Genomic DNA, 25,937 nt, shown 5'->3' with positions numbered 1-25,937 from the left:
ATGTTGGGTAAAGGTACTATAGTGATTCATCAAACAAAGCAAACTATTACGAAGTCGGCCATCCGTTAGCTTTTGGGAGTGTATTATCTTGGCACGTTAGCTACTGAAAGTAATATGTCGGTAAACGCAAAAAATGACAAATTTTGCAGAATTTTCTTGGATAAAGGTTAATAGTTAGCACTTACTTTTAAAAGCGTTCTTGAATTTAAAGACTATGAAAAAAACGGGACTTTCCCTTGTAACAACCTGTGCTGTTACATACCTTTTAAAGTAATGTTTTATAGTGATTACTTTTAAAAAGATAACCCGAAAAATAAAGGCAAAAAATACAACTCTGCGACTAAAAAAATTGTTCAAACGAAAACTATTAATTTTACCCCTGTTTACGGCTTTGTTTAACTTTTTACACAATAAATGTTTTATCCCGAAGTAGTAAAATATTTTCAAATCAATATTTTTAAGCATATAGCTGTAAGCGTAAAAGCGATAGTGGCATGTGTTGTAAATATACAGCCATAGTCGGTTTGTTGTAGCTTACCGTTATTGTAGACAATTTTCTATTCGAATATTTAATGATAATACTTGACCTACCCAGACGCTAACTCGTACCCTAACTCAAATAATAATGTGCGTTGTGGTAGGATTCCAGACCAGCGCCCAGCGCCCTACTTTTTTGCAGAAATAAAAATGGGTGGTCAAGAAATTGCAAGAAAAAAATAAATTATGGAAAATTAAATTTGATAATACTACCTGGCCCACCCTAACCCAAATATTGTTAGCAATATAAACCACCCAGGACGAAAATATGATAGGATTCTAGACAGTGCCTGTAATATGTTTGAGTTAAAATTAAAAAAACAAACATTACTAATATAATACACATGTTTTGTTAAATTTCAGCAATTTTGTTACCTAAAATGCTTTCCGCAATAAAATTAGCAGAAAGAGCGAGTCCTGTTATTTCCAGCTTCTCAGGAATATGTAGAAGCCACAAACACACACTTGCTGGTAAACAACACCCAAAAATGGATTGTATTTCTAAAAAGCCTTTATCACATAAACACCCCTCCATTTTTGTAATGCCAAAGCGAGCGTCATCCCAAGACACAATGCCCGATGAAGAAGAAGAATTGGATCCAAACGAATTGGCAATAAAAAACTTGGACATAACGCTATTAAAGCCATTTCCAGAATTTCGTAATGTGGCGACAGGCCCTGTTTGGGAAAAAGGCCATTATGATTTGTTGTGGAAACATTTCAAGGAGGAAATATTACCGGCAGATCCACGAAAATCACACGATGAGGATTGGGAGGAATACTCGGCCAAGTTTGAACATTCCCCTATTGAATATCTCTCAACTGCAGGTTAGTGATTCTTGAGAAATTTTTGTTCATGTATTTTAATTATTTTGTTTGGCTATAAAAATATGAAGTGTTTATAGAACGGCCCCAATTGCACTTTGTTTTCAGTAATTACGCTTTTTTAGGGAAGACGGCTTTGACTAATTGATTATTTTTTGTTGGCTGTTATTCCAAACTATTATTAACTTGTTTTTATATATAATTATTTTATTTGGCTATAAAAATATAAAGTGTTTATAGAACGGCTCCAATTTGTTTTCAGTGAATATGTTTTTCTAGGAAAGACGGCTTTGACTAATTTGATATTTTTTGTTGGCTGGTATTCCTTACTTTTATTACCTTGTTTAGAATACAAAGAGCAATACGGTGAAAATTTAGTTTGGAAAGGCTACTTTAGAATGAAGAAAGGGGCCATACAAAGACAAAAAACACGATTAACATGTTTGGTATGTTGAAATTATTTTTTAATTCATTATATAATCGATTTTTTGCATGCTGTAATAGTTAAATATTATAAGTGTTTCGCTGCTTAGAATCCTAAATAACACCCTGTATATTCATTTTTTTACATGTGGAGCATAATGGTTGAAGGTTGTAGTAAAACTTATTAAGAATACCAAAGCCCATACAGAAGTAGGTAGCATTTTGAATGTTTAGAGCAGCGGTTCTCAACCAGTGGGCCATGGCTCACTGGTGAGCCATAAGAACATTTAAGGTGGGCCACAGACCAATTTAAAAAAGCTAGATCTGGTTTCATTTGTGTCACTATATTTAATTTTATAGGAATAATGGCTTGGGGCTAAATTAAAAAGGGATGTAGATTTGTTGTTCAGCCGCAAGTATCTCACTAATGCACGGTTGAATAAATAATCTGTTTTGAAATATGTTCTGCTGTGTTTTGTTCTAAACCTATTTTACAGTTTTTTCTTTCATAAAAAATTATTGGGCCACAGAATTTTTTTGCAACGTAAATGGGCCACGAAAAAAAAAGGTTGAAAACCACTTGTTTAGAATAACTCTATACTTAAGAGTCGGTGCTTTCTCACAATGTTGAACATGTACTTAAAATTGTATGTTGAATTACAGAAAAATGGAGTAGTTGCTGTTGGATCTCCTTGTCCTTTGTGCCGCGATGAGCGACTTTTGATGACATACAATGTAAGTATTCATAATGAATATTAAATCTTCATAAAATTTACCATTTTGTGCTGCAGCAGTAGTGAAATTAAACTGGGTTAACTTTTTTTTATTTTATTTTTATTTTTTAATTGCAAAACATTTTCTGTGATTACTGTAAAATGGTATTTTTGTCACAGAATCTCCCCCTAATTGCACAATTCACCGACCAGCAAACTGGCAAAATTCACAGTTCCTTGAGGACTGGTCTTTGTCAAGAAAAAATGAAAAGAGTGGAAAAAGCTGTTGCTATTGCCAAAAAATATGGTATAATTTTGTGTTTATTTGGTAAAGATAAGTACAGAGCTTGGTAAATCAAAATTAGTTTTTTGGATGTTATATGATAAATATGTTCCGCTCGTAAAGGCTTTATCAGTATATTTGTAGTAGCATGTAAGTGATACAATATTTGTTAACAATGTAAAGATTTTGCCGTAAAAGCATTGCAGATTTCAAAGGCCTCTATCACTGTATGCATTCTGTATATGTATTTAAAAAGTATTAACTCAATTTAGCTTACTACCTGAATAATTACTAAAAATGGAAACTATATTTTTTAGACCTTATGCATTTCAAATTATACTCTTTCTCCAGGTTATTGGCATGAGAAAGTTCCATTTGTGACGTACAACAAAGAAGAATTCAAGTTACATCCACACATCCAGTAACATTTACTTAAGAGAACTTTGTACATTTTAATTTAAAATGTTTCCGCGGTGTACTTATTCGTTCAGAGTACCAAAACACTAAACTTTTTTTACCATTTAAAATTTGTTGTTAATTTTTAGAGAAATGAGAACTTACAACACGTGATAGACCGAATGTAGACGTCCTCATGTAATGCTAAACAGGGATGCTAAGTCAAACTCGGACTCGGGACTTGGTGGAGTCGGTTTGTTTTGCTGAAGTCGGACTCATGTAATAGCAAATGGTGTAATATTTTCCAACCATGTATTATGGCTGGATGAATTATATGGCTCTTCTACATTATGGGTGGATTGCCTTATATCTACCTTATTTTAGTTACCTAAATAGATGAAAAACAGACCTTAAAGTCCGAGCCATGGTCGCTTAAGAACTGACTGGTCCGATTCGATAAACGGAATCTGCTTTGGTGTATCATGTTTTGAATACAGTCTGAAATAGTGCTGGAAATAGTGATACAAACGGCTCTGTAAGGCGGCTCACCTACAAGTTTAAGCCATGCGAACTTTTACCTGCCTTCTACACCGTTCCTTTTCAACCAGGGTTGACTATGTTTTGTTAAGAGCATCCATTATGTAGGGCGACTTTATATAGCAAAAGGTGCTGTACTACATTTTTGTAAATTGATTCGTGCTATGCACTTGATTTGGAAGCTCTGATATGTTAGGGCTACCATATTTTCAACACCCAAAAACGGGACATTTTTTGCATGCAAGTAAAACGAAAGTAGAATTGTTACGTTCGTGAAAAACGTGCCATATCCAAAGTAATACATTCAGCCTCGAAATTAACACGTCCTTTTCTGAAACAAGGATACTTCTGGCGTAGCTATAATCAGCAAACAGAGTTTTCCTTTTCAGCATAAAAATTTATTGCTTATTTTGCTTAATGGTTGTCTAAATTTAAAGAATAATAAATAAAAATTAGAGTATTTGCTGAGAACCACCTGTATGCTATAGACCAGTGGCACTTGCCCCCCCCCCCTGGAATTTTAAAATGCCATTATTAGTATAAGTTGTAAGTGTAATATGTATTACTTATGAAGATAAACATATTATATATTATCCATTGCCCCCAGTGGTGTATCCAGGGGGGGGGGGGGGAGTTCTTACCCCCTTTTTGTGAGTGATATTATCGTTTTTGTCATGGTTTAACAAACTGGTCGAAGCGACGTGCCTTTTCAGTAATTGGGTCACGCATCTTAATCTAATGCGAAACCAAAATCGAGCGCAAAGCGACGTTTTTCGTCTTTAGTTTGGTCGACCGTAAACGCTGGATAGTTTTTCTCTTTCGTTATTTGTTTAGGTTGACTGATTAGCAAGTGTGTATTCGACAATTGACAACGCTAAGTCAAAGGTTCTTTCTTTTTTTCTCGCTTAGAAACGTTGAGTTATACGCAGGATGTCCTCGCTGTTCGGTCTATGCACTTTTATCTGATGTTGGTGTAACAACGGCATTTGTTTAACTGAAGCAGATTCCTAAAAGGAGGTGTAATGGTGACTGTCCTGCACGTTTCAAAGTTTCCGTTTTTAAGTAATGATAGTTCACGCAAAATTATGCCCTTTAAACATACTCTAAGACCACGTGCTAAGTGTGCAATGGACACAACTTATTTCCCCTCAACCACAGCTTGTAATTTTGCTGACTTGGCACACAGCTCGGCGCAATTGTTGCGCTAAACGTGGCATGATAAAACCCTGGAAAACCGATCTTCGTTTAGTATTGCAGGTGGTGAAAGGCGTGCTTGTAATTTAGCTCTAGTTCCGTTCAAGGAAACTGCGCTGCTGATAGTCAAATTATTTATGATTTTACCACAATTAGTCACACATATTTCACGGTCTTCGTTTATTTTTTCGCCTGAAGTTAACGATTGCACAGTGCACACTGTGGTTTCGCATCTGGTGCCTGACTAGATTGTCAACGAAGCACGTGCTCGCTTTTGCTGGACGTATTTGACTGTTTCGGATTAGTTTTATGACATCTTGCAATTACCATTCTATGACGTCACACTGTCACTGTTTTATGACGTCATTATTCATTAACGTCAGACGAAAACTAGGGGAATTCCCTATGTTGAAAATTCAGGACCCCCTTTTTGATTTTCAGTTTACGACCCTGATTGCACTCCCCTTGGAAATTTTCTGCGGGCGCCCTTGCCTGTCATCATAAAACAGAGCGAACAGTTGTTAATTGGCCGCATACGTAGTTCTGTTACATCGTGTAAGTCAGAATAAACATAACATGCAAAACATACGTGTATCGCGTTTTGACCACGTCTCTCGACTATCTATTTTCTGAAAATCATTCAACACGCTGACCTTGCCACTACACCGTTAGCCTACGCAACCTATAGCATCTAATTTCTGTTGTTTAGTGAACGAATTGTGCAGCGTAGAAGGTCTTTGCGGCGCCAGTGAGGACAACTATTATTCAGTGTTTTTTTTAAGACAATACGTAAGTGTTAAAAGCGATAGAAGTCAACCGGTGCAGAAAATACGAGAACATGGGGTCGCGGAAACACATCGCTACTGACTTTTTAAATAGTTTGTCGACTTCAAGACGCTCTTACCAAACATATTGTATAAAGCTTCCCTCCAGCGATTTTATTCATAGTGACTTTAATGCTGTAATCCTTTAATAATATTCAGCGACATTTGTGGCAAAACAAATTTAGACGTAATACCTCCTTCGAGTGGGTTAACACTTCTGCATTTAGGACCGTACACAAGTCGGAGTCTTAAATATCCACACAGCTTTAGATACAAAGGCTCTGTCCGGCAGTTTTCGCACCGTCCACAAGCCTTTTTCTGAAACCGACGCTTAGAGTCAATCGGTGCAGAAAATACACCGGCAGTGTCCTTCATGCTGAGCTCCCGCACTCGGCACTGGAATAAAAAGAATCGACGATCGAGCGAGGCCGGACTTCATTTTTGACCTCTTGTTACCACTTGCCGTGCTCCACCTTCTCTTCAACGGGGAGTGTCGAAAGATTGAGAGACGGCTCTTTGTTCCTGTGGAGGCGCGTCTTCTGAGGCTTTCGGAAGAGGCCCTTGGGAGAAGAGGCTGCTGCGTGGCTGGATGAGCTTTATCCGCTTCTTCCTCCTTAAAAGGCGATCCGCTTGCAAGGGAACTTTCGTCGCTTTGCTGCTCGACTCCGTCGCCCGTCGCTTCCTTGTATTTCTGCGAGATTACACAAAGTAAGTATAGGTAAAAACGTTGCTTGTACAATGTTCTGTGATCTAACACTTGTGAAAACAACAACGGGAAACTCAAAATGTTAAACCCAAGAGCCTTTGTAGCGTTGCCAAGTCCTTCGCCTTCGTGAAGGTTAAGGTTATTTTCGAAATCGTTCGGTCCAATCAGATTGGTCGTTTATGTAAGGTAAGAAAAAATCCAGCTTGTGTTGGAGTTCGAACAACCGCATTCAAACCTGGGCGATCTACTACATAAGAATATTGGGAGTTAAAATCTGACCATTTTTGGCCGTTTAAAATCTGACCATATAGCGCCATTCTATGCAGCACCCAATACATATGCACAACTAGGGGTCCAGACGCCATAAGCCAGGATAAGCGCGGTATTTTTAGGCTGAAGGGTAAATTCCTGGCTCCCTCCTGACGTTCTTTCAAATTCCTAACGTTTTTCTTAATTCTGTCCATGTTTATTAATGTTCCTGCACCCCAGTGAGCTAATGCATCATGATTGGCATCCTATATGTAAATTAGTTTCCGTCCGTGTTCTTTAGAAAATAATTATACCGTATGAATGCGACAGGAATAAAAATGTCTCATTCGTTAGAAGTGCCTAACATCACTATTTCCTCTAGGCGCTTGCATTACGTTACTTGGTCTGTTTGTAATGCCTGTACCAAATGCAATGCCCGCCTAACTTATTTCATAATGGGATGGACAATAGCAAGGCCTGAAAATCGCGGGCCGGATAGCTGCAAGAATTGGTGATTGTGGGCTGGATATAAAAGTTTGTGTCAAACTTTATTGAATTAATTATCGTTAAACGTATACGAAACATAGAAAAGTTACGTCATAAAACATAGTAAGTTTAATAAGTTTGTCGTTTAGTTTAAAGCATCTTCAAAATTGGGTTTTTCGACACACATTTCAAACGTACATTTTTGTTTTCATTAGGAAAAAATTGCCGCTGGCAGGAAGAATAATGTCCAACGGCCACATTTTGCCCGCAGGCATATTAACTTGACCACTTAACCAATTTATACAAAGTCAAATTAAGTTACGAACACTGTTAGAGCACGAATGAAACTTACCATTCGTTTAAGCGTCCGCTTAAATGCCATGTCCATGTCTTTCTTGATCATGTAGCAGTTGGAGAAATTGGTTATGATTGGGTGAATAGGTATTGCGATCGCAATCAAGCCAAGGAGAAACGAAAACGCCGTCACTATGCGACCTAGGAAAATAGAAAGAAAGGCTAATACTTGATAATAAATCGCTAAGCACAAAAAGTCGAATAGATCGACTTCATCTTGATTAAGACATTTCGATACGAGCTGGTATAATTTTCAGTTATGTGACATTAATGTCGATCTACTCGACCTTTTTGGCATTGTAATTCATTTATCAATCCACATTACTGATCTAAGCATTATGTACCCAAGGCTAATAATATTTGTTTGAAATTGATATTGATTTATAATTTTGGTTAATTTTTAAGTAAATTTGGGTTGCGTTTTATACAACTCTTGAGATAAAAAAGGCTTTCGTTCTAACGAAGGGAAATTACACCGAGTTAAGAAAGACGTACCCATTGCGCAACACGCGTAAGAAAGACAAATTGATTTATGCTGAAAATACATCTAGTTTTATCAGTAGTACTTCAGTAACGGTATATCACAGTATATAGGCCTACTTAATTTTATTCCATGACTCCGTTAGTTCAGGGGTTTGTGGTTTTAGCTGATAAAACTGAAAACCATTGTTTTGGGGACAAACCCCATAGATCGAAGGATAATATACCCCTCTTGGTCCTTCGAAACACACCAAACACAGCTCGTTTTACCTGGGATGGTGAGTGGGGCTTTGTCTCCGTACCCCACAGTTGTTATGGTAACAGCGGCGAACCACAACGCCTCGCACAAGTTGGGAAAAGTTTTCTCGCTTTCCATCATAAAGAGAGCTGTTGCAAGTATTATCTAAGGAAAAACGGTATTTTTAGCAACCCTGTGTTGGTTTGTGGTTGCTAATCAAATGCTCCGTAAGTATACCATTTTCATCTACCCAGGGTAACCATTTCATGTTGTGCGGTGAATGACTTGAGTTTCACATCAGTGCACTTAAGTAACTGTTTCTTTAATAAAATGGCCCTAATTGGAAAGTTTCGGGCAAATTAACTTGCCTTGGCTAAGGCCCGGCGAACAAATAACTTGACTTGGATTTCAGTCATTAAGGAAAACGATTTGATTTTCACTTATGTATTTAAAAAATATAGTTCGATTTGGCATATAGTTTTTACTGACTTTCTACTTGGAGAATAGCTTGCTCGCTAAATGTTGATATACGTTGTTCGCTCATCAAACTATATCTCAAGTTTGGAAGAGTTAACTATAATTTTAGCCAACAGTAGGTTAACCACTGGACGTAACTAAACTTATTAAGGTTTTTTGAACCTGTAAAACTATTACCTATGAACGTTTCATTTTTGTTTGTTTAAGCATAGCAATGACGATATTTAATACCGAATCGGACCGCGATAATTTTTAGCCTTAAATATCGGGTATCGTTATCGGAATAGGATATCAAGTATCGGACATCCCTATAATAGTCGTAAATGACATTGTTGGTTAATTCCTCAAAAAGCACTATCCCGATGTTGCTTTTACTAGAGTTATATGTATTCTTGTTTAAAATTCTTGCTGCTCTTCAATACCTTAGTAAACTTGGTAACTGGATATTCCCGGGCAATATTTTCTCGTTTTCGTTTGGGTTAGAATTTTTCCGTCAAAAAAATTGACAAAACCTCTGGAAACCCTACAACTGAGGGACATCAGAATACTAAAAAATGTAGGCTAACACGACAAAACTAATCAAAATACCAAAATTACTGTTAAAGTTTATCGTTTAACCATAGGTTTAAATATTTACTTACAATTCCGATGAAGAGGTATATAGAGAGCATCACTAATTCGTTAGCGCTCTGAACAAGCGTTATGCAAAGAAGTTTTAAACCTTCGGAGTGCCGTCCAAGTCGAAAGATCCTAACGACACGGAGAATTCGAATCACCTAAATAAAATATGTAAATGACGACTTAATTAGACGTTAAAATATTCCGTTTGAGAGGCTTTAAATACCGAAATAAGTTTGCTATATAGACTATTGTTGGCCGGTGCCGCTATCGTTGACCAGTACAACTCCAGGAGGGCTTCATCACAGTATAAATTTTTTTTTCTGACATTAAAGTGTGTATAGTCTATACATCTTTAGTGGTACTGAATTAAAACTTAAAACAGTTTTACCCCGATTGTATCTGTGCAATAATGAATTAAATGTACGTTCTACGGCACCCAGTGAATAACTTTTTGTTGTATAAAATGCTCGTGACAAGTAATCGACAAACACGTGTGAAATCGGATGATCAAACCGACTGTGCTCTTTACTAATTAGATACCAAAATCGAAGGCTTGATTAACCTCTTGATAAAGTTAACGACTTCACGCCTAATGAGCAATGTCACGCATCGATTGTGTATGTCACAGTTTTTCGATACCACAATAGGCTAATTCAAATTCTTAGTTGAAAACACATAACTTTTTATCAAGTTTTATGAAAGCAAATGTGTGTAATTTACACCCGGTAAAAGCGATTACTAAAAAAAGAAGGCAGTTTGCAATTAATATTACCTATCCATTTAATTTGCAGTAAATAAATATTGGCCGTCGGTAAATCTTAAATTTGTTTTTTTCTACATAGATTTGCGGTAAGCCCGTAAAAATTAAAACAGAGATAAATAAACAGAAAGATTTTAATACATAGGTTATTAGTTAATAAACGCGGGGTAAAAAACTTAAAATAAAACTTGAAAAAAGTTAAAAACACCTAAACGTTGAACTTAAAAAATGGTAAGACGGTATAAAATCACAGCAGGGATAATTAACAGTGCGATTTTAATAGCTAGGTTGAACTTCGACACGGAACAGAATAAGAGGTTAACTTCTATTTTAAACACACTTGTGTCAGATGCTTCCACGTCTCAACATTGGCCTGAGCCGACTCCGCTTCATGTGAACCGTGAGACTGCGTGAAGATTTGCACGAAAAAGGGAATGATGCTCATGAGGTCGATCACGTTGAGAAACTGGCGGATGAATACGAACTTTTTCGGCGCAACGACGAAACGCACCGCGTACTCAAAAGTGAACCATGACATGCAAACCTGTTGATCGGACATATTATGTATTATTTTCATTGTATCTCAGCTTGCAAGCCTATATAGGTTTGAAAGTGAAATTTCCTTTTACATTTTACGTACGAAAAATGTCATTTCATCATCAAAAGGCATCACGAAAGTGTTATTGCAGATTGATTAATTGATTACTATTATCGATACACATAACTGACTATTCTGAAAAAAAAAAACATAATGAAATTTATTATTTAACTAGTATAATAGGTTCCATTGAACATAACCTGTAAAATTCTAAGTTTTGACTAGACTCTAGTGAAGTGTTGTAATCACGTAAGTGCACTCAAGTCCCCGATTTCAATTGACTTGGCTTGGCTTGACTGAAAGTCTTTTATGACTTGACTTTTAACACTGCTGATCAGTGTTGTAAATGAAGTGCACTTAGGTCACTGTTTTCAAATGACGTAACTTGACTTAAGTCTTTCGGACATATGACTTAAAATGAAGTGTTTTCATCAAGTTTATTTTTTATAAAACGGAGCCATTTATCCAAATTTAAGTCCTTTTGAAATTACTTGTTCACAATACTGCTGCTATGTACGTCAGTAAAAAAATACTTACGACTTCGATTTGCTCAAGTGTCTCAATCTCGTGTTCAATCCCGTCTTCATCTACGTCATAATAGCCGGGAACTGTTCCGACAACAAATACGCAGAGCGAGATGAGGATGAAGCCGATCGAGATCAACATCCACCACTTGGCCAAGTTGGAGGAAGAAGGGTCCTCCACGATACTGCACAGACGGAGCCGGACCTTGGACAATGATTATATTTTAAAACATTTTTTAATCATAGTTTGCAAAGCACGATTTTCTAATTGAAGAAATGTATATTATGTCACTGTAAGCACTTACTCTAATCTTACACAAAAAGTTGTAAGAGTTGAGCAAAAATATGATTCTTAAAGATTCTCAACGATCTCTCGGCACCCTTGATCATTGGAAAATGGCAGCCAGTTGAGAACCACTGGTTTAAATAATACTATTCATGTTATTGTTTGCAAATCGGTAGAATCAAACGGAGACCCTGTTTTGACATTGTCGTTGACTGTAAAAACCAAAACACTATATCGTAACGCAAAAATGGAAAACAAATTGAAAAATTGTTTGCATAATGTGGGTAGGCCTACTCCTCAAATGATAAAAAAGCGAAATATTCTTACAGTTTTCCAGTTCCTGCAAAAATCTTGCCAAGAAGTGACTTTCGTAAGGATTTGTATCTTCCTCTGAGCGAGCGAGTACTGTGCCATCTTTTCGGCGACATTTTTCTCGATGGTTTCAACGATACCTAGGGCCATCTGTTAAGAAAAGAAAATATACAGTCATCCAACTTAGAAGCACTCATTTGGTTGATCACCATCAGCGGTATTTTGAATTTTACATGAAGGTAACGGTGCTTAATTTTTTTTTCGAGTGACCCTATACATTTCTAATTATAACTCCTATAATCCCAAATGCTCTTCGACAGAACTGGGTAAACTAGGGCTCGCGGCCCAAATCCTGCCAGCCAAGCAATTTAATCCGGCCCACGCCTTACTTTCTTTCAAAACGTTTTTTAAGAAAAAATAAGCCATTTCGTTTTTTTATTAATATTATTTTAATGATTAAATTACTCTTTGTAAGACAACCTCGTCTATTCTTACTCACCAGCTTGTCAAAACTAAAATATGTATATAGCTTCTTTTACAAAAAAATTATACTTTATATTATATGTTATCCGGCCCGCCAAGATATTTTCTGGTTCTAATGCGGACCCCTGTCAAAATAATTGCCCACCCTTGCACTTAGACCTGAAGAATAACATACATTTTCGAATTACAACGTTAAGGCATTTAAATGCCAAGCTCAATCGATAGCCAAAGTCAGGTAGTGTTTAAAAACCAGCAAAATCGATTGCTATTTATAATTCAAATGACCTGTTTTATATTTTATCTGTACGTTGTAGGTACAAATTTAGCTTGTCAACGAGGCTGCTATAAAATAAAACATGTTTTGGAGGCTACCTCAAGCCTTTCACAAGCATCGACGTCCAGGAAAGTTTCGTCGACTACCCAAAACAGCATTTCCTCTCTCAGTTGAGCCGGGCATATTGATTTAGGTACAGATATCAAACCTGAAAAAACAAACATTATATTTAGGTTCCTTCATAGTTTTAATTTATATGACTGCAAAGTATATTTATGCCGATAATTACACTTGGGTGTAGACTGTCAAGTCAACTAACATAGATTCCCTAAAAGCTTTCGCGCACGCATCTGGGCTCTGATTATAGTTATAGACTTTTCTCGTTCGTTGAATACGTACGTCCTTTGTAGGCTGACAAAATGCATTTGAATGACTCCGGGTCCCTGTCGTAATACACAGAATCTTCCGTAGCGTTTTTTGATCCATCAGACCGACCAGTTCTACAACAAATAAAACTTTAAAAACACTTTACATTGAAAGCCACACTTGAAAAAAAGAATAGACCGTATTTATAGAATATATAGCGTTCATTTCTACACTGTGCTTTTGTGTATAAAAGTTACAGGCTAAATTACATTCTGTCACATGTAAAGACAAAACATTTTAACTTATGCGATTAAAACTCGATCAATATCACGTCAAAGCTGCCGATCCCCAAATGACTCACACAAAGTAAAGCTGGTCGTGCGGGTTCTAGTAAGGAATTTTAAAACAGTAAGTTGATTGTACAAAAGCAAAGTGATTCCCACTAGTATTGCCACAAAGTGTTATATTTTGTCGGTTAACTTAGCTAAAGTGTTGTTGCCAAACCAATGCCTTTCCAACAGTAGGCCTATATATAATTAAGGCACCGCATTCAATAAAACGTCAAACAATCGCTCGGTCTTTGCTACAAACCTCTCGCTGTGCAATTTAGAAAGTTTGCTGTTCGGCAAGTTGTTGAGCTGCTCGTTAGTTAGGCGAAATATCTCGCCACCGACATTCACCTGCATGACTCTGGCCTGCTTTGCATGTGCCCGTGGCCTCTTGGCATAGAACACATCCCGCCAGTCTGGATCGCCTTTCCAAGTTCAAATCATTGATTAGCGTCTACTAACGATCAGCTGCGTAACTTGATTAGGAACAACATTGATTTTGTTCGAGCCGTTTTGGTTAATTGTAATTGGCTTCCGAAGCGCGACAAACAATCAAACCAGTAGAACATCAGGCACCGAGTGACCAAATTGCCCCTGTGGGACTTGTTTTGTTGCACCTAAGGGTGTAGGATTTTTCGTCTCGGAACGACGTTGTTACACTTGTTTAGCACTAACACACCTGACTAACAACATCGAAAACTCTAATTGAGATCAAACGTACTATAGTATAGAGCTCTTCTGGCAAATGTAATATTTAAAATTACATTTGCCAGAAGAGCTCTACAAACTTGATATTATGTCTGGCAGCAATAGCTTATATGTACTATAGTATATACTAGTGTAGAAGGCCTACTCCAAAATATAGTAATTAGGCAACAATTGTGCTGATAAAATCGTCTGTTTTTTCACACTGATTTTTTCGAAATAAATGTCACACGTGATTAATACGTGTGCGGTCAAATACTGGCTAATTTCTGTTGTAGAAACAAAACCTAATTTTACGTATTGATAGTCGATAAAAGTGCCACAACACAAATTGGAACTTCTTTTAATTCGTTGCGACAATCTTTTATTTTCATTTTATATTTTTATCATTTGTTATTTATTTTTTGCCAACAGCGCAAGCATCTGTGTAGAAGCCTTACCAAAAGTTTAATTAAAAAAATTCCACCGAGTTAGGTGCATGATACAGAAATGAGCCTGCATGCGCTTACTTATTTCGCCGTTTACTATGCCAAGGACACAAAATCATAATGTATAAAATAAACACTTGACGTCTTACAAATCAGAAAACTTTTTACCCGAAAAAAACTTGCTTGCTAACAATTACCCAGCTAACACACAACGTTTTTTCGACGTTCGGATTTTTTTTTAAAACTAAGTAAACGTTGTGGGAATGTGTCCAAACGAACGTTAAGAAAATACGTCGAGGCCGTGTTATCAAAACGTAATGTAAAACGTAGCACTAACGTCAAAATTAACGTTAAGAAAAACCGCAATGCGACCAAATTTCAACGTCATTTGTAACGTACAAACAACGTTGATTACAGACGTCGATCTTAACATGTTTTACATCATTTTGGACGTCACTTCGAACGTTTGTTGAACGTTATTTTTTAACGTTGAGACGAACCACAATGAAACAAATTTACAACGTCATAGGTGACATGCAAATAACGTTTATTACTAACGTAAAATCTAACATTTTTTAGACCGGTTTAGACGTCTTTTACACGTTTAATTAACGCTGTATATTTAACGTTCCGTAAAACTATAACGCAACCAGCTTAGAACGTCATACGTGACGTAGAATTCACGTTCATTTCTGACGTCACAATTAACTTGTTATAGACAAATTTTAACGTAACTTCAAACGTTTGATTAACGTTCTTTCGTAACGTTGAAACAAACCAAATACAACTTATTTCAAAACGTCATAAATCACGTACAAAAAACGTTGTTTACTGACGTCAAAACTAACGTCTTTTCAGCCACTTTTGACGTCGTTTAAACGTTTTTTCAATGGTATTCTTTAAAAAAATTGTGGCGCACCACAATGTAACCTGATTATAACGTAAAAAGTGACGTACGAACAAGGTTAATTACTTACTTCGAGGCTAATAACTTGTTTTAGGCTATTTTGTACGTCAGAGCGAACGTTTTGCTAACATTATTTTTAAACTTTGTGACCACCATTGATGTAACTAGTTTACAACGTGATACGTGACGTACAATCAACATTAAATTCTGACATTAAAGCTAATTTCTTGGAGACCAGGACGCCATTTTAAGCGTTATAATAACGTCAATTTACCGTTTTGACTAACTACAATGTTATATAATTAAAACGTAAAACGTGACGTAACAACAACGTTACCTTTTGTAACAAGCATATTTTTTTTATGACTATTTTATACATCATTTCTCATTTCTCAACCTTATTACAAACCTTAATGTAACCAACTTAGAACATCATAGGTGACGTACATGCAACGTTAATTACTCACGTCAAAGTAAACTTGATTTCATTTCATACGTTGTCGTGAGAAACCACAATGGACCCAATTTATTAAATCATACGTGACGTACAATCAACGGTGATTTCTGACGTCAAAGCTAACTTATTTAAGACGGTTTTGGATGCAATTTTAAACGTTTTAATAACGTTATTTCTTGACGTTGCGACAAACTAAGATCCAACTAACTGACAACGTCACGCGTGAAGTATAAATGACGTTGAATTCTAAGGTCAAAGCTAACTTCTTTGACAGCATTTTGGACGTGATTTTAAGCGTTTTAACAACGTTATTTTTTGGTTTGTAACTAACAACAATGCAATCTAATTAGAACTTCACGTGACGTAAAAACTACGGTAAATACTGACATCGAAGCTTACTTGTGTTTAGAATTAGACTATATTATACGTCATTTTTAACGTTAATAAAGCGTTATTTTTCAACGTTATTACAATCTTCAATATAACCAATTCAAAACATCATACGTGGCGTATATGCAAAAAGCAATGATAACTGCGTAACTTAAATAACATCCGGTGTATCCTCGTGTTCTAAAATATTTCAGTTTTTTTACATTTTGCGCAAACTGGACCAAAATTAAACATAGTATGATTGTTTTAAGTTCGAGGTGTTTCGCCGCGTTTCTGAAGTAAAGTGATTTTATAGGTTCGCTAAGTTCAGTTAACTTTTATTGCGGTTCGACTTCTCAAAATCTTACAAATATTGGTACAAAGTTCGGTTATGTTTCAGAAAAAAAAAAAATAGGAACGGCTGATAAAAACAGATTGAATTTATTGTGATTCCTGTTCGATAAGTGACTCAGATAACTTGAAGGTAACAAAATAAAAAAAATAACCCTGACTACATATTGTGCCATAGTACCCTTTTTATAATAAAAACATGTCCAACAGCGCACCTTGTGGTAAGTCTACTTGTCACGCAGTGAAGAAACAAAATTCCCTTTTCAACCCAAACAAGGATCATGGTAAGGCTTCGAAAATCTGTTATAATCGCAATTCTAGATGGGAATAATAGACCAGAAAGTTGTTAAATAGAAAGTTTTTTCGTCAGAGAGTATTATGCAAGGTATTATGTTGGTTTTAGGCGAAGATCAAGGCTAAGGAACTTCGAGGAAAAACGAAGGAGGAGTTACTGAAGCAGTTGAACGATTTCAAACAGGAACTTTCAACTCTACGTGTTGCGACAGTAACCGGCGGCGCCGCTTCAAAGCTCTCAAAAATGTAAGTAAAATATCAACAGGAAAAAACACACCCTTAATACAGGCGGTTTAATTTTAATTATCAACATTTCTGTGGAAACTAAAAAAAAAGTATGGGCGCTGGTCTAGAATCCTACCACATTGTTGAAATAATTATTAAGCAATGCACAATATGTGGGTTAGGGTGTCGGTTAGTGTTTGGGTGAGGGTGGGTCAAGTAATATTATTAAATAATGAATATAATAATACTTGACCCACCCACACCCACACCCAAACGCTAACCCGCACCCTTACCCAAATATTGTGCGTTGATTTCATCATTGTGGTAGGATTCTAGACCAGCGCCAGAATGTGTGCTGTGGTATGACTCTAGCATCTTACCACAGCGCTGAAACAATTATTAGATCAACGCCGAATATTTGTGTTAGTGTCGGTTGGTTAGTGTTTGTTTTGTTCAAGAATTATTATATTTATTATTTAATAATATTGCCTTACCCTAACCCCACTGTGAAAAGTATGGCAAGTTCCCCCCGCGTGTTTTTTCAACCTTGCAAAAGTGCACCCTGAAAAATCTGAACTGCTAAAAAATCTAAAACGCTTGTGACCATATTTATCGCACCGCCATGTGTTTACAGGACAATCTATGCAATACAGAGGGCATCGGAAAAATCATAGAATGCACCCGGAAACTTGAAAGTGCACCTGATTTGAACCTTTTTACTGTTTCCTCGGTACCCAGATTTTTTGGCGCTCTTTATTTATGTACGTGAAAAGTTGTGCAAAAAAACAAAACAAAATAATACCGCATACCCCAAGCATATTGTTTGGGTTAGGGTGCGGGTTAGCGTTTGGGTGAGGGTGGGTCAAGTAATATTATGTTTATTATTAATAATAACTTGACCCACCCTCACCCGAACGCTAACCCGCACCCTAACCCAAACAATATGCGTTGTGGTATGCGGCATTTGAAGAAAGTTTTTTTTTATTAATTTTCACGTACATAAGTGAAAGAGCGCCGATTTTTTCTGCTGTGCACTCACAAGATTTTGTTTAGATCTGCCATACTTTTCCACACTAGCCCTATACCAAACGCTAACCCTTACCCAAATAAAGTTAGTTAAGGGTAAGATTGTAGACCAGCGGGGTGTTTAAAATTGTACCACATTTTTAATTGGGCGTATACAGTGTTTTTTTAAGGTGTTTTGGGGAACCGAAAAAATTTCTCCAGCGGTTTCCCAAATTTTTTGTAACTTTTTGGTGTTTAAATGAAACACTTGCGGTCTCTTAAAACTACTTAGCGGTCACCCAAACCTTACCTTAAAAAAACCCGGAGCGTGTATATTGCTAACATTATTTGGGTTAGGTTGCGAGTTTGTGTGGGTCAAGTAATGTTATTATATTTATTTCTTCCTTGCAATTTTAATTTGGAAACTTTCCTTATTGTAAAATAAAATGTGGTAGGATTCTAGACCTGGGCCAGTATGTTTATATTTTACCTATTATTTTTTTGTTTGCAGATGTCTTGTTCGCAAGAGCATTGCCAGGGTTCTGACCGTCATTAACCAAACACAAAAGGACAATCTTAGGAAGCTGTTCAAGGTGAAATTTTCTATAAATATAAATCATGATTTATGTCATCAAAAATATTATGCCACAAAACATGATTATTTAAAATGGACAATAATCGGTGCTGGTCTCAAATTATTATAAATGATAATTCTTCCTTGCAATTTCATTTTTGACACCTTGTTGCGTTACTGTAAAAAAGTGGTAGGATTCTAGACCAGCACTGAAATTTGTGCTCGAGCAAATGGCGAACATAAAAACAAGATTGCATATATTTAATTCTCACAGTGGTTCTTTACCTTTTTAGTGCTGTTATATCTAAGAAGAATTTGTCCACTTATAAAATGCAATCATAAGTAAAAACAGCATTATGACCAAAAAATTGTATGAATTAAATTTAAATATTGATTAGGAATGATGTTTAAGAATTTTCCAACAATAAAATATACCTATCGCATCATTGCAAAATTGTGAAAATCATCTACTAAACCCCTCGTTGTGTATACTGTTGCATAGGTTATCATTAGTGCAAATGTTTTTTGACTTTATATATAACTGTGATGGTCAACCTTTTATTTTTCGTGCACCAATTAATATTTGTTTCTTGTGACCTTATTTAATTTCTAATTCAGGTGCGCCACATAATCAACTCAATATAAAACAAGGAATTATTAGGGGTGCATTTATAGAATGACCACTTTAACATAAACATATGCATTTATATTAAGGTGTTGAACCGTTTGACTATTCATGTTCACTTCCAGTTTCATAGTTGTGTCAAAAAATGTTGAGAATAATAAATTTGTAACTCTAATTTAAACTAAGTTTTGTGACATAGGCCTGCTGTCTGGAACCTATGACTCTCAAGACATATATGGCTTTTTTGATAAAAGAATCTTGCTTGCAGAAAAATCTAAGCTATCATTTGACAGCATTATCTCAAATAAAACTGCACACAGCTACGACTGCTTTCCTAACTTTATTTTTCCATTTTTAACATACATAATAGCAAATTTTCTGCGCTTCACACTTATCCTTTTTGTTTTTCAAAACTGTTATCCTGTTTGAAGGAATATTTCAATATCCAAGGCCCTATTCTTTTCAGCCCTGCTCAATTTACTATTTTTTGCCAACCTATAACTAGATGTTAAAAATTATTATATGGCTCTCATGGAAATCTAAACAAGAATATTTAGCTTATATGGCTCCCTTAGCTAAAATGGTTACATAGGCCGATTAAAAACAAATGGATCATATTTAAAATGAAAAATAAAAAAGCAACGTTTTATGTATTCATTAAGTTTTGAACTTGGCATAACTTGACTTTTTCACATCATGGTGGAGTAAACCGTTTTTTTGTTGGGTTCAGTTGGGCTTGAGGTTTTTTCAAATATTTGGTTCAGTTCCCGTACGATTCTCTAAAATCTAACAAAAAACTGTTCAAGGTTCGGAAAATTGTCCAAAACCGGTTCATAAAGTTCCCGGTTCGACTCCCTGATTTATATAGCAATAAATAAAAGTTGTTTCACAATTTCCATGAATGGTGTGGTCATAACTAAGTACTGCATAAGAAGATGACTGATGGATGCTCAAGAAACACTACAAAAACTTACCTATTATTTCCAGGGCAAAAAACGCAAGCCCAAGGACCTGCGTCCGAAGAAGACCCGCGCTCTGAGGAGAAGGCTGAACAAGCATGAAGAAAGTTTGGTGACCAAGAAGGCTGCTCGAAAGCAACAGCTCTACCCCAAACGTCTCTACGCGCTTAAAGCCTAAATAAAATTATTCCTCTGCAGTTTGCTTGTTTACTAATATTTGTTGAAAAGTTGAGGTGCGTGGACAATCAAAAGATATTCTTAATTTATTAAAATCTAAAATATATAGAATCGCGAAGGCTTGGAGTTAAAATTATTAGTTAGCATTTGTCTAAAATATTGAATTGCTAGGTTTAGGTTAAAACTTTTTTTAAACCCCCAAATTAAGTTTAACCTGCCCTATTTTTAGTTGGGTGACGTTACAACTTTTAGACATAGTGTGTAGAGTGATTCCTAGTATTCTGTCCAGACGCAAAACAACTATCTTGATTGTAAGCAAATGAAATCGAGTTTAAACTGACTGGGTCAAGGAAATTCGAAAGATTCCAGCTAGCCCCCGATTCTTATGTACTATAGGTATCTCGTATTATTGTAGAATGTAGATAGACAGTTGTCTGTTATATGATCGTATACTACGTTGTAATATTAATAAAAAGTGATCACCGAATATAATGCCGCCTGTTAAAAGGCGATTTGTTACCTTTCTTGTTTAGAGCAGTGACTATTCGCAATTTTAAATGATTAAGCGCCCGGCCGAGGTTACATCTGCGTGGTGCACACACAAAAACTTAATAACAAAACATTTTACTAATAGTCAACAACTGCGATAGTTTTGATTTTTCTTGGTGTGAACATTGTCCGATTGTAACATCGCTTTTTATTGGGAACTTTTCTTTGGTGTTTTGCCGGTGATTGTAACAATTTCTGGCGTAAGCTAGCACACCAAGGTGGTGGAACCACCTTCACACTTGAATGGCAAGGTGAAGTGATTGGCTTCAATTAATTAAATTTACAAAGATGTCATAAAATATTCATAGCCCAGATCGTGAGAGTAAATGAAAATAGTTACGCATTTCAAGATAGAGTATAACAAGCCCAATTTTAGTGCTATTGAGTTGTATTTACTAAGAAAATTATTGCCAATTTTGTTATATTAGGTCTGAACCTACTGTCAGAAAAAAAAAACTACTTTTACGAAAAACCTTAAAGTGGTTTTAATAAATTGCTCTAAAATGAGTGTTGTCGGTAATTTTCTCCTTAAATTTGATAAATGGTTTCATTAGCAAAATAGAACAAATGTGCTTTTATATATGTATAGCCAAAATCAGTGTGTTTAAGGCTGTCAAATTATACTTAAAACATTTATACCAATGCTCCCAACATTTTCATACGTACATTTAACATCTTACAACAGCTAACGTGGCACAAGAAGATTAGGAAGCGTTCTGTCCCAGAAAAGGGCCTAAACTGTTTTAATTATAGACTACCATAATTTCAGCACCCAAAAAGAGGAAATTTTTTTGCCGGCAAGTTAAACAAAAATAAAATCAAAAACAACAAATCAAATTTATTTTTAGATTCAGCCCATGAATAATTTGTGGTTTCCTTAACTTTGCCAATAAGGAAGGATCATTTTTAACGAGATCGTGAAATTGTTTACACGAAATATCATTGAAATCATAGCTTACTGCGCAATAATTATAACTTATTACTTAATAATTACATTTTCCATTTCAATCGTTATTTTTATCTTAATTTGGTCTTGATATCAAACGTTTTAGCTCACCGGAGGTTGAAAGAGGTATAGTTGATATTATGATACCAAAAAAAACATAAACAATCTATATATGACAATTTTGCTTAAAAAAGACAGAAGCTTCCACAAGGATGGATGTAAAAGAAACCCTTCTTGAATTATCATAAAAAATAAAACGTTCTTATTTAAAATAAAAAGGCAAACAAATGACGAAACACCGGACAAGTCAGAAGATACGACTTTTATTTATTCTTTCTTTTATGTTTGCTAATCTGTGTTTACTGTATTTTAGATTCAACGTGGCGACATTACAATATTTCTGCGAAGGTAATTTGTCTTCAATAAACAATTTATTCTGGGAACTTTGGAAAAAGAGTAGGCCTTTATCATAGAAGGTTAGAAGATAATGTAAAGACAGAAAGCACTCCCAAGCACTGACTGAACCCAACAAAAGACCGGGACAACAACATACAAGCGAAAAAACACTAAAATATACGGGTTAACGAAGCGACATTCAACTTAAGAAAAGAGAAGCCAATAGTGAATAGTTCAACTGAAGTACAAGCCGAAAGTCAAATTAAACCAAAGCACCACAAACCCAAGGCAATAACACTAATTTATCATAGAATTGTAGCTTTCGCATTTATGTTTTTCAAAAATAATAAAAATGGGTATGATCAGTTTTTTGCCTATATACCAATATATATAGCCTATACGTCAGGGCTGCGGAGGCGGACTCGGGACTCGAGTAGTACCGCGCAAGTAGTCCCGAATCCGACGTGCGCATGCGCAGTATCAAATTTAAAAACTGTTAAGGCGGCAAAATGTAAGTACTAAAAGTGTAATAGAAATAGTGAAATATTTTAAACCATGTAATGCGGGTAGATCAATAATGACACCAATATGAGTGGATTGCAGAAAATCCTCCACCTTAATTTAGTTGCGTAAATGGGTAAAAAATACAGGGTGTAGAGTCACAGCTGGAATCGGGACTTGACAAAATCTTACTTTTGGCCGGACTCGGGTTGGTTTTAACCGACTCCGCAGCCCTGCTATATATAAATATATATACATATATATTTATATATACTTGTATTCGACATTGAACCTAACTTGCGTTACCAAAAAAAACAAAAAAAAAACACTGCGTCGTCGCTTACGTGAAACGTTGTAATTTTAATAACAATATTTTAATTCACATTTTAACGAGAATCAACCAACAAACTAAAGTTTTAACGCAAAGTACAAATTTGTTTCTGCTTCTTAGGTGCCAGACAATAAAACGTACACGAACTGAGTTTGATGGCGTTATCGTGCTGATGATGTCGTTTATCCGAGGCGCGATTATTATTAGTTAAAATTAGAAAAGAAACATGAAAATAAGTTATTATACAACCCATTAATTAATGAAGAAAATAATGTTGTACGACCCATTACATTGTAGACTTCAAAAGTAACGTTTGAAAGTAAAATTAAGTGCATGTTTTAGCTTTAGTGTCAACTGACATCATTTGCTTCAAACTGTGAAAGCGGCTCCTGCCAAAATATAAATGCGAAAAACAATAAAAACGAAAATAACAACTTTGAATTCTTACTGTCTGGTTCTCATGGAGAAACTAAGCTCATCGTCGCAAACCAACAAACGAAAGTTTAATCGAGGATTACTTAAGACAAATTTTAAGGTTTAAAGAGGTCTTCTTCAAGATCTGCCGAGTGCTGCGTGACGTTTACGCCTAATCGTCAAGCCCTAAACCTTTGGCTATAGGAGCTTGTCCGATCTAGGAAGTTACGCAACTTTGAGCTTGGATTGTACTTCGGTGGGCGATCAGAAGAAGACTGTTCGTAAGGATACTGTCATTTTAGTTGGTTAGTTGTTGCAGGTTGATTGTTGATAGTTACTACTCTAAATTGGAACGAGTAGATAGAAATCACTGAAAACGGTTGCTTTTTAAACCAACACAACGTCTTCTTCTCGATGTGGCAGAATACTATACTACAAATTACAAACATCGCGCCTATAAATAAAAACTCTGCTAAAGAAACCTCACTATCTTGGATAAAAAAAGAACTTACAAAAAATATATTAGAAAAAGAAAATTTTGTTTTATAGTTACAAAAAAAATAATAATATTTTTTTAGCGAGCCGAAATGTTCGCAGTTTATTTTTTTTTTTGAGCCGAAATATTCGCAGTTTGTCCAAACGCACTTGGAGAAACTGCAAATTATTATTTATTCATTCTAAAGTGATTTTCTCAAAAACGGTAGCGTTTGTGGATTCTAAAGATTGGTTGTTAAAAGACTTCTGGTGAATATACTGGTGAATATACACAGTTCATCTTAAGTTGGATTTCAAAAAACGTCTTCTAACAGGTGTCGACATGAAGCTTATCGCAGCCTACAAATTGTTATAACAACGAGATTTGTCTGTTTGATATAACGCTTGACTATTTATTATAGCGCATTTCACATCATTAGTATTTCCTATGTTGTAACATAGGGCTAAATCGGCAAAATTGGCCAATTTCGACGCTCATATACCAGCGATTTTTTTCGAATAATTTTCGACCTGCTCCGATTTGGCTGAAATTTTCACAGAAGATGCGTTATGACAATATGAATCTAACGCTAATACTTATATAGTCCAATTCTTTATAATTGACGAGAAAATGGACATTTTTTATAAAAATTATCCAAAAAAACGCGATTTTTGGCATTTTTCAAAAATCGACCTTCTCTGATTTGAGTGAAACTTTGTGTGTAGATGCGTCTTGGGCGTAGAAACAACATGGTAAAGTTTCAACCCCCTAACACGTAAAATAAAGCTGAAAAACGACTTTAAAGTTTTTTCGATTTTTTTTTTCAATTTTTCGAATTTTAAAAAATAAAATCCCCGGGAATTTTTTTTCAATATTTATCAGTTGTTAATTTTATTCAGTATTCATTCTGACAATGTCAGAATTTCTGTGTTCAGGCTAATTCACCGCCGAAACCTCATGCTAGCAAGCAACAAGTGACAGTGCAAGCAACAAGGGACAGTAAGCACTTTGCCAAATACATCCTCATCCAGTGAAGCTGTTAACGGGAGCAATTTGCTGCTGCGCCCAAAAGCCACAAGTCAAGAGTTTTTAGCTTGTTGTAATGCAAAACCTGTATGTCAAATTAAGGTTATAAACTGTATGAAAAAACTTTCGTTTGTTGGTCGAAAGTGTAGCAAAAATTAACTGAAATTTTTGTTTCAATGAGTTTGGTATGTTGTGATTAATTTATTAAAGCAAATCATATAAAAAAATTCAGGCCGAGATAGTTACAAACAATTTCCGCCAGTGCTGAACTTAACTGATAGAATGTAAGTTGTAGTAGGTGTTTTCGCACGATTCTTCCGATTGGCAAAGAAAACGCCGGAAAAAATAATGATCAGCCAAGTCCTTCATGCAACCTGCCTCAACTAGGGAACAAGGGCAACAACAATAGGGCCGGAGTAGGGAAGCTGTTTCACCACTTGTTTGTGCTGGTAAGTTATGTAGTAAGTAAGTATAAGAGGTAAATGTTTAAACCTTTTGTTTGTGGTGGACGTGGTACAATTTTGACAACTCGTTTTGTTACTGTAAAATAAAAGTGGTAGATTTTTAGACCAGCGCCCTTTTTTCACAAGACCATTGTTTTTTTTACAAGTTTAATAACTTTTACATCATAATTTCAATAAACACTTTATTATATAATCAAGCTATCGCTATTCACAAATACCACCGACGATTTTAATAACGGTGTTAACAATGGAAATCAACCGGAAATAAATAACACATTGAAGCTCTAATTGTATTTTACTACAAGGTATTTTTATTTGGGAAAACAGACTAAGACTTAAAAAGCAACAATACCTAAAGCAGAAAAATTGATAAAACCAACGACATAATAAAGCTAAATACGCAGTGAAGTCCAGTACATATTAAGATCGAAAATCGTACCCGAATAAGGCCTAAATGGCCAAAATAACGCCTGGGGCGCCGCTG

At 35.7% G+C, this 25,937-nt stretch overlaps 3 protein-coding genes across 3 annotated transcripts; 2 read left to right on the top strand and 1 right to left on the bottom strand.

Annotated features, from left to right (window-relative positions):
* The first annotated feature begins 907 nt into the window (after positions 1-907).
* Positions 908-4,266, top strand: LOC146133574 (uncharacterized). Its single transcript, XM_083397331.1, has 5 exons — positions 908-1,365; positions 1,711-1,808; positions 2,449-2,520; positions 2,679-2,805; positions 3,133-4,266. Exons 1-5 carry the CDS (start codon positions 918-920, stop codon positions 3,204-3,206), a joined length of 819 nt encoding a protein of 272 aa, XP_083253457.1. The 5' UTR covers positions 908-917; the 3' UTR covers positions 3,207-4,266.
* Positions 4,267-6,069: 1,803 nt separating this feature from the next.
* LOC146133573 (voltage-gated potassium channel regulatory subunit KCNF1-like) lies at positions 6,070-13,632 on the bottom strand. Its single transcript, XM_083397795.1, has 10 exons — positions 13,517-13,632; positions 12,980-13,047; positions 12,679-12,788; positions 11,839-11,973; positions 11,239-11,430; positions 10,444-10,647; positions 9,364-9,498; positions 8,278-8,410; positions 7,526-7,668; positions 6,070-6,423 (listed from the first exon to the last, which is right to left on the bottom strand). Exons 1-10 carry the CDS (start codon positions 13,630-13,632, stop codon positions 6,070-6,072), a joined length of 1,590 nt encoding a protein of 529 aa, XP_083253921.1.
* Positions 13,633-16,722: 3,090 nt separating this feature from the next.
* LOC146133572 (large ribosomal subunit protein uL29-like) lies at positions 16,723-20,371 on the top strand. Its single transcript, XM_083396741.1, has 4 exons — positions 16,723-16,776; positions 16,896-17,032; positions 18,528-18,609; positions 20,203-20,371. Exons 1-4 carry the CDS (start codon positions 16,774-16,776, stop codon positions 20,350-20,352), a joined length of 372 nt encoding a protein of 123 aa, XP_083252867.1. The 5' UTR covers positions 16,723-16,773; the 3' UTR covers positions 20,353-20,371.
* The last annotated feature ends 5,566 nt before the right edge of the window (positions 20,372-25,937 follow it).

The sequence above is a fragment of the Ascidiella aspersa genome, chromosome 9 (assembly GCF_963924565.1).
Source record: "Ascidiella aspersa chromosome 9, kaAscAspe10.2, whole genome shotgun sequence".
NCBI lineage: Eukaryota > Metazoa > Chordata > Ascidiacea > Phlebobranchia > Ascidiidae > Ascidiella > Ascidiella aspersa.
The sequence above is the reverse complement of the archived record's forward strand: the minus strand, read 5'-3'. Positions and strand labels throughout refer to the sequence as shown.

Bases quoted from the DNA above. Each gene is read 5' to 3' on its own strand.
- LOC146133574 (XM_083397331.1), top strand. From the start codon at position 918: ATGCTTTCCGCAATAAAATTAGCAGAAAGAGCGAGTCCTGTTATTTCC. The intron at 1,366-1,710 runs GTTAGTGATTCT...TACCTTGTTTAG, and splicing joins TGAATATCTCTCAACTGCAG to AATACAAAGAGCAATACGGT. The intron at 2,806-3,132 runs GTATAATTTTGT...CTCTTTCTCCAG, and splicing joins TGCTATTGCCAAAAAATATG to GTTATTGGCATGAGAAAGTT.
- LOC146133573 (XM_083397795.1), bottom strand. From the start codon at position 13,632: ATGCAGGTGAATGTCGGTGGCGAGATATTTCGCCTAACTAACGAGCAG. The intron at 11,974-12,678 runs GTAGCCTCCAAA...TTTTCTTAACAG, and splicing joins ATGCTTGTGAAAGGCTTGAG to ATGGCCCTAGGTATCGTTGA. The intron at 9,499-10,443 runs GTGTGTTTAAAA...TATTTTATTTAG, and splicing joins CGTGGAAGCATCTGACACAA to GTGATTCGAATTCTCCGTGT.
- LOC146133572 (XM_083396741.1), top strand. The intron at 17,033-18,527 runs GTAAGTAAAATA...TTTTGTTTGCAG, and splicing joins GCTTCAAAGCTCTCAAAAAT to ATGTCTTGTTCGCAAGAGCA. The intron at 18,610-20,202 runs GTGAAATTTTCT...TATTATTTCCAG, and splicing joins ATCTTAGGAAGCTGTTCAAG to GGCAAAAAACGCAAGCCCAA.